The sequence below is a fragment of the Oryzias latipes genome, chromosome 3 (assembly GCF_053564925.1).
Source record: "Oryzias latipes strain Hd-rR chromosome 3, Olatipes_Hd-rR_3.1".
NCBI classification, from domain to species: domain Eukaryota; kingdom Metazoa; phylum Chordata; class Actinopteri; order Beloniformes; family Adrianichthyidae; genus Oryzias; species Oryzias latipes.
Window position 1 is genome coordinate 2,673,278 of NC_136239.1, and position 14,987 is coordinate 2,688,264.

General features: G+C 41.9%; 1 protein-coding gene across 4 annotated transcripts in view; it reads right to left on the reverse strand.

The window, feature by feature from the left end:
- LOC101158088 (SH3 and multiple ankyrin repeat domains protein 2) overlaps window positions 1-14,987 on the reverse strand; it is a 314,876-nt gene that overhangs the window by 179,599 nt on the left and 120,290 nt on the right. For all 4 annotated transcript variants that reach the window (XM_023950566.2, XM_023950561.2, XM_078944892.1 and 1 more), the window contains exons 7-9: window positions 9,282-9,433; window positions 8,710-8,877; window positions 2,894-3,010 (exon numbers count right to left, since the gene is read on the reverse strand). In XM_023950566.2, the coding sequence (XP_023806334.1) occupies window positions 2,894-3,010; window positions 8,710-8,877; window positions 9,282-9,433 (437 nt within the window). The remainder of the gene's footprint in view (window positions 1-2,893; window positions 3,011-8,709; window positions 8,878-9,281; window positions 9,434-14,987) is intronic.

The window sequence follows — 14,987 nt, forward strand, 5'->3', positions numbered from 1 at the left end:
TTTCACGTCCCTATATGCCCCCCTCACAGAAAGTATCTCAGATTTTCCTTTCGAGGGAAGATTTACGAGTTTCTAGTGCTCCCTTTTGGGCTCTCACTGAGTCCACGGGTGTTTGTGAAATGCACGGAGGCCGCCGTCGCACCCATGAGACAGATGGGTGTTCGTCTGGCGATGTATATAGACGACTGGCTGCTGGCATCGCAGTCTTCCGAAGAACTCAGGACGCAGGCCAGGTTGCTCATATCGCACCTGACTGCGCTGGGTTTCGCAGTACACTGGGAAAACTTCGTGTTGACACCAGTTTAAAAGATCACTTTCATCGGCTTGTCTCTAAACTCAGTCGAGTTCAGAGCACGACTCTCAGCGGAAAGAGTGACAGCCTTCCGGGCATGTCTGTCAAAATTCCGCAGGGGGGCGTGGATAACGTTCAGACTGTGCCTCAGGCTGCTCAGGCTGATGGCATCGGGTTCTGACACATGCGTCCTTTTCAGCGGTGGGTTGCGTCACTCAATCCAAGCCCCGCCCACCATGGTCACCGGCAGGTGCTTGCTTCGGTGACGTGCATTCTCGCCCTACCCAAGTGGAGGGATATCTCTTTCCTTACCACGGGCGTGGTCATGGGAACCGTGCAAACAAGACAGGTGATCACCACAGACGCCTCGCTGACAGGCTGGGGAGCCACTCACGAGGGCAGGATGGTGAACGGTCTGTGGGGCTCTCACATGTAATCAGTTCACATAAACTGCTTGGAACTCCTGGCGGTGTCTCTTGCACTGAAACATTATTTACCCTTCCTGAAAGGGCGCCATTTTTTAGTCTTACATCAACAGACAAGGAAGGCTGCGCTCATTTCAGTTGCACACGCTAGCACACAGACTGATTATGTGGAGCAGCTCCCGACTTCTGTCTCCATCCATGGCCATCCATGTAGCGGGGATAATGAACCCGGGAGCCGACCTGCTCTCCAGAGGGAACCCGCGTTACAGGGAATGGAAGCTCCACAGCCAGGTGGTAGCCCAGATGTGGAGCATTTACGGTCAGGCAGAAGTCGATCTTTTTGCATCAGCGGAGAACGCTCAGTGTCAGATGTTCTACCCTCTGCCGGACCAGAGCGCCCCCCTGGGGGTGGATGCTCTAGCGCACAAATGGCCGTGCCGACCTCTGTATGCGTTCCCACCGTTGGAATCCGGCATTTATGCCCAAGGTTTTCAACCTTGCCATACCTTACCACCCCATTGAGTTTTTGGCATTCAACCCGCCTCCTTTTTCCTCTACGGAGCAAGAGAGGCTTCACACATTGTGTCCTGTGCGGGCGCTGGGCATGTATGTGGAGAGGACGGCTGGCTTCAGAAAATCTGAGCAGCTGTTTGTGTCGTGGGCTTCTCCTCAAACAGGTAAGCCCATAACCAAATAACGCTTGTCACACTGGGTTGTGGGTGCTATCACCATGGCTTATAACAGCAAGGGGTTAGCACCCCCGGCGGGCCTGCGCGCTCATTTCACTCGCGGCATGGCATCATCATGGGCAGTTTTTCAGGGCATTTCTCTGGATGACGTGTGCACGGCTGCCAATTGGGCAACACCTCACACGTTCAGATTTTATAGATTGGATGTCACTAGACCAGGGCTGCCTCATGCAGTGCTAGGTGTGGGGTCCACACAGCCTTTTAACTCCCTACAGTCCTGCAGCTCCTTGAGATCCACCAATAGGAATCTTTGATGTTCCAAAAACTGGCTTTAAAGCTAGAGGAGACCTCGCCAACTCTGGAATGACCCCCCTCTGTCTCTGCACCAGATTGAGTCAGTCGAGTGTTTTTATCTCAGTTTGTATTTAGGAGAGCTTTTAGCTGACTTTTACTTGTGTTCTTTTTTATTTCTCTCTTTGTTTACTTCTATGCCTGAGTGTGTTTTATTTGGGTTTTTCCTGCTTTAGACTCCCCGTGGCGTTCTGAGTTTTTTCTCTGATTTCTCTTGTTTTAACATTGTGAAGCACTTTGTGAGTGGTTGTCTGCAAAGTCCTATATAAATAAAGATTTACTTACTAAAATACAAAGTCAGGAGGGACAGGACACATGAAAAACGTATGTTTGCTTTCTGTACTCTCACAGGGTCTATCCTTAAACACCCTTTCATTCTTTTTGCACATTGCTGTTGTTCTTGTTTCTCTATTTTGCACTGAACTGCTGGAACAGTTGAATTTCCCCAACGTGGGATCAATAAAGAATATCTCTATCTCTATCTTCTTTCATTACAGGCTCACTCTGAGCATTTTAGATGATGTATGCTAACATAGCACTTTCCTTCTTAGAGGGTCCAAAGCGCTTTACTGTCAAGGTCCCATTCATCCATTCAGTTCAATTCAATTTTATTTCTATAGGCCAATATTACAACAATAGTCATCTCAATGGGCTTCATACCAATAATTCAAATCATAAAATTCAATCGGTAACTTCTAAAGAAAACAGTCTAAGCTAAACTGAGCATCCTAGACCCTCCTTCTCCGTTCATTGGTTCATTCACACACTGATGGCACAACACTGGTACCAACCCATAACCACCAGCAGCAACGTGGGGTTTAGTGTCTTGCCCAGGGACACTTCAACACGTGGGCGGGAAGGGCGGGAACCAAACCTGGAATCTTCCGATCAGAGGTCAACCGGCCTACTTCTGCACCACGGCTGCCCATTGATTTGCTTATTGCATTAAATGTTTTTTTTTGCATCACAGTAACATGTTGAAAAAGATCTTTCACCATAACTAACAACACGCTTGTGCATGCACAAACACAGCCCACTCTTTATGTGTATCTGGTTTATTACATGTAACTGAGTCCCACTGAACCCATGACAACACGCACGGCTGTGACCGGGGGTTGAACGCCGCTGCTGCTCACCTGGTTGTAGAGGGCACAGATGTGCAGAGCAGTGTTTCCTGAGGCGTTCTGGGCGCTCATGTCTGCTCCGTAGAACAGGAGATGTTCCAGGTGCTGCACGTGTCCATGGCGGCATGCCTGCACACACAAACACATGGGAGTTCACAGGAACATGCAACCATCTACTCCGTGTGAGAGCAGGCGCAGGGAGACAACTCCAACGCTAGATGTCACTGTGCTGCAGAGCAGAGCACACGAAGATGAGGAGCAGCTGCTACCCTCAGATTGAACCCAGAAATCAGAGGGTGGGGGGGTCAGAAAGAGAGGGGGGGGTAAGGAGGACACTTGAAATTTAATGTCTAAATCCATCCAAAGCTACAGACGGACGCAAAAGTGTTGATGAAGTAGTTATCTCCACAAAAACCATTCCGACTGGACCAGTGATAACAAAAATGTTATAAATTAAAAAGTAAGACAAGGTCCTGTAGAGCGTTATTTACATTGAGAGCTTACATTTTACAGCAATTCTTGTCCTTTCAGGATACTTTTCTATTGAATAGATCAAATCAATGCTGTGTGCTACAGATTTTTCTATCTGATTTATTTATAAAGCTGGAAAAGAGAAAACATGAAACCGATCTAAATTCTAGTTCAGTGCAGCTCCTTCCAACAGTGTGAACTGGGTGCCAGTAACAGAACACAAGAGTGACCAACAGTTGACATGGAAGAGCTTTTACTGTCATCTCCATACAGTGGCGAGGAAACTTTCCTCCTATTGATGAGTATCAGGAAGAAACCTCCAGCAGAACCAGACTCAATAATTGGGACCTTCTGCTAGATCGAGAAGTTGTTTTCTTCTTCTACGTTCCATTAAGTACACGAGGTCATCACAAGGCCGTGTCTCACAGCCACTACGTACAGTTTGCCCATCTCGCACGGATGAAATGTGGTTGTACGTCAATATATGTGAAAAAAGTGAGAAAAGCTATGATTCTTTCCGTGAACTTTTCACAGAATGAAACACGTGAAAAATCACAGAAGTAGTACGAAAGAACCACGCAAAGAACACCTAACATACAGGCCAAATCTGGACAAAATGTGTGCATCACTTAGGTTTTAATGCAATATGCGCCCCGTATAAGCAATGTAAAAGTGATGGTATGTACGGTGGCCGAGAGGTGCAAGACACGTTTGCATTCAAGATACAACAAATACTGAAATACAACAGCAAATCACAGAACAAATTACAGAGTCCTGAAACACAAAAGGAAAGGAAAGGGAATACCCTTAATACCGGAAGTGACGCCAAAGCTTCACCGTGCTAAACATTGTTGTAACTTTTATTGAAGTAATGTAAGGATTCTGTGGTTTAGTTTGGCTTAGTTGTTCGTCATGTTTTTGGTTTCAGTCACACCAGGGGGGTATTCCAGAAAGCAGGTTATAGTTATAACGGTAAGTTTGAGGCTAAGGAAGTTGATAACCTCAGCTTTCGGTTCCAGAAATGGAGGTATGTTTCAGGGTATGTCTAGTTGCCATGGCGACTCATGCTCTGAACATAACCCGGTCGGGAGCAGGTTTAGTTTAAGGTTAGTTTGTTTTCAGAGAGGTGAAGCAGCATGGCGTGTCCATTTGAAGATGATTTAGTGGATGACGAAGCTCAGATAATACTTTTTCCACCGTGAGAGGGTGATAAGACCACATATGGATGCTGGAAAATTAAACTTTATACTTTGATCTAACTTCATTATTTGCTTCAGTTAAGATAAATCATTTTTTTTGTTAGGTCACCTTAGAAATAACGTAGTTTTCAGACAGTTATTTTCCTTTCATTCAAATTAATTCAAAGGTGTAACTTTGGTGCTGCTGTTAGAGCGGCACCGCAAGGGATTGTGGGATACCATTCCCTTTGCCTGTCTGGACGGAATTTATGTACTCTGCATATTGTTTTGTACTTTTTATTGTTATACAAATGAGTATATCTTCCGGCTCAAACTTAGACATATGAGAGTTTAAGAATTATAATTAATTAAGATGGAAAAAATATTAATTGAATTGGAGTAATATGACATTTAGTTAGATAAATATGTAAATTTAAGTTGTATAAACAATTATTGAGCTTTATAGATGTAAGAAATTAGGTTGAATAAATTTAACTCAATTATTTGTTACCAATAGAATTAATTCATTTAAGTTGGCAAAATTGGATAAGTTATATATATATATATATATATATATATATATATATATATATATATATATATATATATATATATATATATATATACACAAGGAAAATGGAAATAAGATGAGAAACTTGTGCGTTTACTTTGTCTGTTCTTCTACTACAAGCAGAAACTCTTTCTTTTGCTGATGATGCAGCCGTGTTACTTTTTTGATGGACGTATAATCTTCATTCGCCGTCATTACAATCTCAGACTCCGTCTCACTGAAGTACAGCGCTTTCTTTTTTTTTTAACCACACGTTTCCATGGTGACTCCAGAAATCGGCGATCCATTGAGAATGTCTTTACGTACGTGCATTAACCCAGGGTTACCAAGTGGAGCGTAATTACGCTAACTCATATCCGGTCTTTTGGAACCGACATACCCAGAGTAAGCGAGTTTAGGCAGATTTCAGCCAGAGTTCAGGATTAAAGTCAGGGGAGTTTAAACATGCTTCCTGGATTACCCACCAGTTCCTGACAAGTAATACAAATAAAAAATGCTTTTGGACTGTTTCTTGTATTTATAATATCCACATAAAGAAGACAGTAATAAATAACTTTAAAGAATCATACACGATTAGTTTTATATTACGTCACTTTCTGTTAGAAGCTGTGTCTCCACTTTTGTTGTGTTTCTGGATGTGGTGTTGTTGTGTTTCCATTTGTACTGGGATTTGTTGTTGTTGCATCTTAAATGTAAGCGTGTCTCGTACCTCTTGGCCACCGTACACATGCGTGAAAAGTCTGTTAGACTTATATGGCACGGTTGTTGAAATTTGTGATGCATCTCGCAAGAATCACGCATAGTTATGTACGATTCACACAATGTGCATAAACGGCATAATATATGCTGAGCTGCAACATTCTCAACCAAACAAAAATTTTGAAATTTCAGCTCCAAACTGATTTCAGGAAAAGACCCGTCGTCCAAATCCTTCGACTGACATCTGTGCACATCGGCGAAGGACAAACGCAAAAACACTTATAAATTATCATGAGAGACCAAAGTTTCACTCGTGGAAAATGCGTAAAATGTAGGTAACGGCTGTGTGACACGGCCTTTAGGTTGTTCAAGGGAATGTTCATATGATATCCTTCTGGATTCATGCTTTGCGATCTGTTAAATATGGAAGACAAGGCAGAAATGTAGGCATAAAGAAGAGCTTCTTTTGTTGCCGTCACAGTGTGAACATGTTTTTCTCACTTTTTCTTCTCACTGTTTTCACTGGAGCCTTTGTTTGTCCATTTGATTCTTTTTAAAATGCAGCCAGAGCGTTTGTAGGGATCAGTTCACGTTTGCTCTTCTTTTCCTGCATCAGACGTTACATCACTTTATAGCTCTAAAGCTTCCAATGACCTTCACACTATTTCTGTAAATTACAGCTAATGTAAGTGGTTGTGAGGAATTGCCTTGACGAGGTTAAAGCTTTTATGAAATTCATCAAAATGGTAATGAAGTTAAAATCTGAGATCAGTTTAGTTTTGAGTGTTGACACAAAAAGGTCTGAAAATGGAAAGCTAATCAGTAAATGAATGTGACATTGACTAAATAATCTCGTTGTTACCTTGTAAAATAACTACTTCAAAATAAAAGCATCCCTTGACGCCACATATTTGCCTCTCCACATGTTTTGTTCCCCGTTCTTAATGCACAGGTGTCAATTTTCTAAAGACATCACACTTTCAGCATTCTTTACCTAACGGCTTTTATTCATAAATTTATTATGCAGCTCAATGAGAAGATTACTCCAGCTATTTTCCGAGCAAAATAAAATATTCCAACTACATGAATAACTGTTAGACGTCTTTCAACTGCTTCAAAGAAGCAGTTTTGAATAGGAGCTCATCCCATAACTTTTAGACGGAGATCAGAAGATCAGATCTACTGCTTATGCGCTGCTCCTGGTTGTAAATTGAAGTTATGACAGCCGGGAAGGAGGGCTGCTTTCTCATGAAGGCTAAACAACAGAGAGGCAAATCATCCTGCATGTCATTATATGGTTTTAGAACGTTTGGCAAAAAAAGAATATATGGTCTGGTTTTCCCCAATTTGCTCTTCCAGTCATTTTATTTGCAGTCAAGCAAAGGCTGGGAGTGACTCCAGCTTTACGTTGAAAAACAAAGATGCTCTCTGTGGAATAACAGCTGTAACAACGGTCGTAACAACCCAGATAGCCGTACGAAAAAGCCAATAAACTGAGCTGAGAGCAGAAAGCAGGGATGGACAGAGCAAAGAGAAATGATCCAGCTGAGTACTGCCCTCCTCACAAAAAAGCTCATCCTCAGGAAAAATGCAACGTCTTTACGTTCAGGCTACTGGGAAATCAGAAAAGAGCAAAAACAACATTTTAGAGATGCTGCTTTCTCACAGGGCCATGGATGGTTAGATGCAGTGAAATGTTAGGAGTGTCAGAGGAAACTCAGCTGTCACAAATGTAGGTGGACAAATTGAACGATTCTTCACATGAAGCCATGCAAAGGATGGCATCCGTGCACCAAACCCTTTCTCCCAGAGAGAGGAGGTTGCCCTGGAGGCAGCTGCTTAATGATATGTGTTTTACATGGACAAGGCTGGGCTACAGAGAAACTAATCCATCTTCAGATCAAGTGCCGTCCTCAATCCTGATCTTTTTCTTGTGGGTGGTGTAAGACTAAAAAAATCCATGAGGCAGTCCTCGGGTCAAAATCATGAACAAACTCCAAAAATCTTCTATCACAGAGCACAAAAGTGAAACAGCAAAGACGGCGTTAGATGGAGGGAGCAGTGAGAGCTCTTTACTGATGCATGTTCTCCCCATTTTCATGTTCTCTTGTATAAGCATGACGGTACCGCGATTTAGCCGCAGCTTCAGCTCTGTTTTCAGAAAAGTCCCGCCCCTTTAACTGTCTCCACCAATCATTCTTGGAGGCTTAATCACACGTCCATCAGTCTGACCAATCAGAAGTGGTTAAAGTCTTCACTTCCTTGTTCTGATTCTGCTCATAAAGTCTCTCAGTTCCAACAAAAATACCAGCTAAAGCTCGTCTTTAGCGGTGCAGCTTTACACAGAATCCGGTGTCAGACCGTGGAACAATTGAACAAAACAATGAAGCTCAGAGAAGAGAGTCTGTCTGCCATCACTACATCTCCCATGATGCATTGGGTTAAAGTGACAGCGTCTCAGCGTACAATGAGTGTTCCCAGTTAAACGTATAGAAGCCACAACGAACACACAGTTTTAAGTCTTCTTGATGAAATCAGAGGTCAGAGGTCAATAGTTTAGTTCTCCTTCCAGGTTTGTGTTTCTTAACAGCCAAACATCCCAGAGTTTGGTCCAAGTCATCTTTCTACCTGAAACACTCTTCTAATAATGTCAAGGTTGAGGTCCCCCAGCTGGGACTTGAACCCGAGGCCTTCTTGCTGTGAGGCAAGAGCGCGGACCACTGCCCCACCGTGCAGCCCAATTTTATTTTTATTTTATTATTTATTATTATTGAAACAGAAATTATTTTAGCTGAGGTGCTACTAATTAATAGAGGTTATATGAGTGATCTTTGTTCTTTGTGTATAATGAGACTTGGGGGTGAATTGGGGCAGGGGGCTTTTTTTCTGCCCCCTTGGTGAATGCTTACCTGGTGAACCTCGTGCCAGCCGTTTTCATCCTGGCAGCACACGAAGGCGTGATGTTGGAGTAAGAGCTCGCAGCAGCCCGGGTCGCCCCCCACCAGCACGCTGTGGTACAGGGGGGTCAGGCCGCGGCTGTCCTTGTAATCAGGAGAGGCTCCCAGCTCCAGCAGAGTCTGAGGGAGGAGCAGGAAACCAGATGAAGGTCTGAGCCAATACACCACCATGTCTGGATTCAGTTTCACAGCGGTTGTAGTAGCCAGTCCTATAAAATCATTGTGAAATCTGATCTCTGCAGCTTTTCTTTGTAAATTAAATGTTGAAGCACTTCAATCATCCAGAAAATACCAAGTGCACCTGAACGAACCGCGTCTAACAAAGACAGAGAGAATGGCCTGATGATGGATCGTGAGAGTGAAACGATGGCGGCAGAAAAGTCTTCATGGCCGTCACTGAGCTGCTGAGGGACGGGACCTGCATGAGTTCAAAACGTCATCGAGCGGCAAAGAGCTTTAAAGAATTGTGACTCCTGAAGCAGACATCCCCCAGTGATGACGGGAACAGGAGGAAGATGCTTTACCATCAGGGTGACGTGATTCTTGGACCTTGACGCTTTGTGAAGGGCAGTCATGCCATCTTTGGCTCTGAAGTCCAGATGAGCTCCTCCAGTCTTCAGCACCTTGATCATCTCCACCATGTTGTCCAGATGAGCAGCGAATGTCAGCGGACTCTCTGCAAAGACAAAAGGTTGGAATCCCTGTCATTCAGAGGTTTAGAGAAAACAAACAGATCCTACAGATTCACTCTCTTTACAGGATGCAGGTCAACCTCTGCAGAAAATCGGAATCAGTACAATCTAAAAGGGGTGTCCGATCCAGGCCTGGAGCGTTGGTGTCCCACATGTTTCCCGACCATCCTGCCACTAAAGCCCCTGTTGGCCAAACACCCCTGTGTGAGGTATCGGGGCCAGGGCGGTTTTTCTTACTTTCAGTTTCTCACATGTCCTCTCATTTCAGGTGTCTTGATTCCCCCCCCAGTGTAATTCTCCCTCAGTGTCATCGCCTGTTCTCCCTGATGTGCACACCTGTATGTAATCGTTTATCTGTCCTCATGTTTAGAGTCTGCATCTCCCCTGCACTTGTTGCCGGATTGTTTTGTGCGTTTCTCAGCATTCCGAGTAATTTTGTCATTCGAGCAGGTCTACCAAATAAATTTGGACTTTATCTTGGGAAATCATGCGTCCTGCGTTTGAGTCCACACGGCATCCTTGACAACCTGATCTAGGCAATCAGCAACAAAAGGCAGGTTTCTGAAAAAACTGCAGGATTCCAGACACCCTGCAGTAAACCTACATGTGCAAAGTACAATTGTGAAATAATGCTGCTAGTCTAAGTCCAGGACAGAAGGAGCAGATGGTTCTAACAATTCTTCTTTCTTACTGTGCCTTTGAGCAAGAATCTATTCAACGCCACACACTTAAAAACTCACCAAAGTCTCTTTACAAATGATGTATGCTTCACAGTTACAGTCCCATTCACCCATTAACACACCCATTCACACAAACATATATTCACACACCTATTCACACTCACACACATTCACAAACCCACTACACATTCACGTATACACATATTCAAACAAATTTACACACATTTACTCACACATTCACTCATTCACACACCTATTCACACTCACAAACATTCACACACACATTCACACACGCACACATTCACAAACCCACAACACACTAAATTATACACATATTCAAACAAATTTACACACATTTACTCACACATTCACTCATTCACACACCTATTCACACTCACAAACATTCACACACACATTCACACACACATTCACACACGCACACATTCACAAACCCACAACACACTAAATTATACACATATTCAAACAAATTTACACACATTTACTCACACATTCACTCATTCACACACCTATTCACACTCACAAACATTCACACACACATTCACACACGCACACATTCACAAACCCACAACACACTAAATTATACACATATTCAAACAAATTTACACACACACATTTACTCACACATTCACTCATTCACACACCTATTCACACTCACAAACATTCACACACAAACACATTCACACCCCTATACACGCACACATTCACAAACCCACAACACACTAATTTATACAAATATTCCAAAAGATTTAAACACACACATTTACTCACACACACATTTACTCACACACACATTCACAAACATAACGCACACATTACCACACCCACCAACACATACATTCACACACATACACATTTACACACCCATCCACACACACATTGATGGCCGCTTTACTGCACTTCACTGGCGCCCACCTTCCACCAGGAGCAAGGTGGGGTTCAGTGTCTTGCCCATGGACACTTCAACACATGGGCGGACAAGGCAGGAATCGAACCTGCAATCTTCCGATCAGAGGGCGACCGCATGTTATGACCTCACAGCGGGAGAAACAATCAAAATACGACAGTGGCCAACACCTCTTTTAAGGCTCAAAACAATATTTTTAAATCAAAACACACATGTTAAGGATATCCAGAAGAGGATTTAAAATTATTATGGGATGGCCACAGGCCCTACGGGTTGGTGGCTGTTTTGTGGCAATGTTTGAAATTTGGTAATTTTCACATTTTCACACAATGTAGTAAAAGAAAACTTTTGTTTAATTGATCTTCACGAAATTTCACACACATTCCACCAGGCTAAGTCTACGACCAAAACTGAAATTTCATTGACCTTTGACCTCAAGAAGAGTTAGCTATCTTGAATTTAAAAAAAAGAAAAGAAAAAGATCACCTTTAGTACAATATACACATTTAAAATACTCCTAAGGATTTTGATTTATTGGCTCCCAACTCCAGGAGAATCTTTGGGAAGCTACTTGCAAAAAAGTTGGAATTAGAAGTTTTTGTTACGGCATTAGCATGGCGAGCTCACAAAAGTGGCGTTCCTCTGTTGCTCGCACATCAAATCTTGTGAAACTTTGGTACATGAATCATTGGTTGAAGCTGACCGAAAAGACATGACGTATGATGTGAAAATACTGTTTAAGGAACGTTGATGTGGTTAGCAACTAACCTCTGTTGCCATGGAAATCCAAAAGCTTATTTTTGCAGATTTTTCAAAAAACTGCATTGACTTGTTTGTCACAAACACATAGAATGGTTGCTATGGAGATTGAAAAAAGTGTTTGTTTTTTTAATGAATTTGTCACGGGCAACTCTGACCAGGGTGGCCGAGGATGGGGGGAGAATGACGGTTGAGAAGTAGCTGCTATGTCAGGGAGTGCAGATATAAAAAGGGGGCGGGGGGGTAGCGCTTGTGGGCCATTTAACGCTGATTACGGCTTTAATTGGTTGAACGATATAAAGCTTTCAACCATTGTTTTCCTGTTTCTCTTTCCTTATTGTAATTTTTCCACCATTTTTTGCTGCTTAACTCCTACAATCTTTCAGCTATTTTAACCGTTCAACTATTCAAATGTTCAGCTCTTTCAGCTTTTTCCAGCTATGAATTTTGTTTCTTCAAATCCTTCAACTTTTCAAGATATTCCAGGATTTCTGCCTCCATTGAAATAAATGGGGAATCCTTGGTGCAGAAGCTCGCTGGTTCGATACCCGGCTCTGGCATTTTTCACAACAATATCTATTTTGTTATTGTGCTGTTTTCACTTTATTTATGGTCAACTTTGATCATTTCTGTCTTTCCTTCTTTCTTTCTTTTCTTTATTTTACCCTTTAAGTTTCATTTTCATTCAGCAATATTGCATTCAACCCTGCATTTTCTTCTGGAAGCGCAGCCCCTTCTAGTTTTAATTTTGCTCAGACACATATTTGATTCAGTCCTTGTCAGCTGCTGTTACAATAAGAGACATCTCTGTTCAGGCACAAACACTGACATGTATGAACCATCGAGCATTAAAAGGAACCTTCTTAAAAACACGCACCGGTGTTTTAGGGCGAGCCTCAGCGGGCTGAGTGCATTTGGCTAATTCTGCATTAAAATGCGACTTTCAAAGCCTAAAAGCAAACACGATCACTCTGGAATGCAGAGCTCAAGTTTCTCTGTCACTCAGAAGACTATCAAACATTTGCTCATGTATTATTTATTCATATTGTCTCTGCTATTTAATTAAGCTTTTACAAGCTTTACTTCCCCACTCCGAGTCACTGCGTAGCTCTTTCTCTGAGCGTAGCTCTTCAGAGAAAATGAAAGCAGGTTAAGTGCCTGGACCGCAGGCTCACAGGCGAAGGTAGAGCTTTGAGGTGATTAAAAGCTCATTTGTAAAACAAGGTCATCATAACAAGACACTTTCGACGGATGTGTCCCAGTTTAACTTTGCCTCTTTCAAAAGTTTATCGTGGCCAGGAATGGGTTTTGATGGGATTCAAATTAGCAGATGAAATCCAGGAACAGGTATATCAGTGAATTTTAATAAAACAGAACACGATCCTAACAAATAACAAAACCACATTTTATCCTCAGGGAGTTACAAAGCTTTAGGAAAAACACAACACTGAAAACTAAAAGGACAAAAACAAGACAAAAGACATGAAATGTGTGCAACAAAAGATTTCAGATGTTCCATTGCGAGAAAAAAGAAGTACAAATATAGGTTAGTAAAAAACTAATGTCTCATTCTAGTAACTATAATTGTTTTGTATCTGTAAGGTGACCTCGGGTGCCCAAAAAAGGCACCATATAAATAAAATTCATTATTATTATTTTTAATAATATTTGCTTAATAATTTTATATTATCCTTTATGGAGAAAAATCTGGAACCACTGGAAATCATAACAGTGATAGCCCACAAACTGTTGGGTTAGTGCTGAAAAATGTGGACCTGTCAGATAATTTTCAGTAATCTGGATGCTCCAAATGTCGTCAGAAGCAGTCAGCTGATGAAATAAACAAGTCAAGTTCTGGTGGCTTTTTTTTTTCCAATCCTCACTGAAAGGTAGGGCTGCACAATTTGAGGAAAACTCAGGATATTAGTGAACCATATTGCCATGGCAACAATTAAGTTTAATTAAAATAAGAGCCAACATAACTTAAAATATACTGCAAATGACCCTCGTTTCTATAGGAGGCGGGCATCTGACATTAAATAGTTCAAAATAAATAAATAAAAGGGCTCCATCCGTTTGGCCGACAGCGTGAAGGGCTCCATCTAATTTGTCAAATGCATTAACAGATTTATTTGAATCGTTTTCAAGCTGCCATAAGATTGTTTTAGCACATTTTTTTTTATTTATTTATTTTTTTTATTTTATTTTATTTATTTTTTTTAGCACATTTAAGGTAACCATTGATAATCACTTTCGCCGTCTTTTGCCATATGTGTTTTGATATCGTGATTAGGATAAATTAGTAATTATTTGGAGGACCCAGAGGCAGCAGACACGGATGTACATTGTTTCATAAATGAACTTGTACATGACAACAGTTCTCTGGTGTGAGAGACAAACACGGAGATGACGTTCCTGGGAATTCATAGACATGTGGAAACCGGATTACCTCTGACTTCATGAGCGTGTGTGAATGCATCCTTCAGATGAACATCCAAGCATGAGGAATCATGTTTTCTGAAACAAACTTAGTAGAAATCTTTCAAGAGGAAGAAAAAAAATCACAATAAAACACCAAATTCTGCTTTCATCATGGCAAAAGCGCTACTGAACTTTCTACTTGTTTCGGGCTTTCTCTGAAGCAATTGACTAGTATGTAGGATTTCTGTGAATATCGCTTTTAACCATAAAAACGCCAAGGTGACTGCTGAATTTTAAATCATTTTTCAAAGTGTAAATGATTGAAAAAGGATGGAGAAGCATCCTAAGGCAGATTAGAAGTGAAAGAGCCTGATGCCTGCTGAATTATTCAAAGGTTTGAAGATCGTTGCTGAAAGTTTGCTGCAGTTCTCTGCTCACAAAGAGCTCAAAGTTATAAAGAATGGGAAGCTTTTCACATTCATTTTTCAATGAGCTCAAAACAGCTTCATATTTCAACAACCAAAAGAGTGAGAAAAGCAAACGTACCCTCAGGAATCTCCTGAAGGGGCTGAATGTTTTGACACCAAAATCATTTCAGAGCTATAAGTTAAACGTGCCTTTAAGGGACTCAAAAGAGCATCTGAGCAAAACTCAAACAAAAATGTGTGCAAACTGCATGGTGTGTAAGAGAATTGTGCGTGTCCTCTCACTCTGTTGGGCTTTCTGGAGGAGATGACTTTGCTCCTGTAGAGT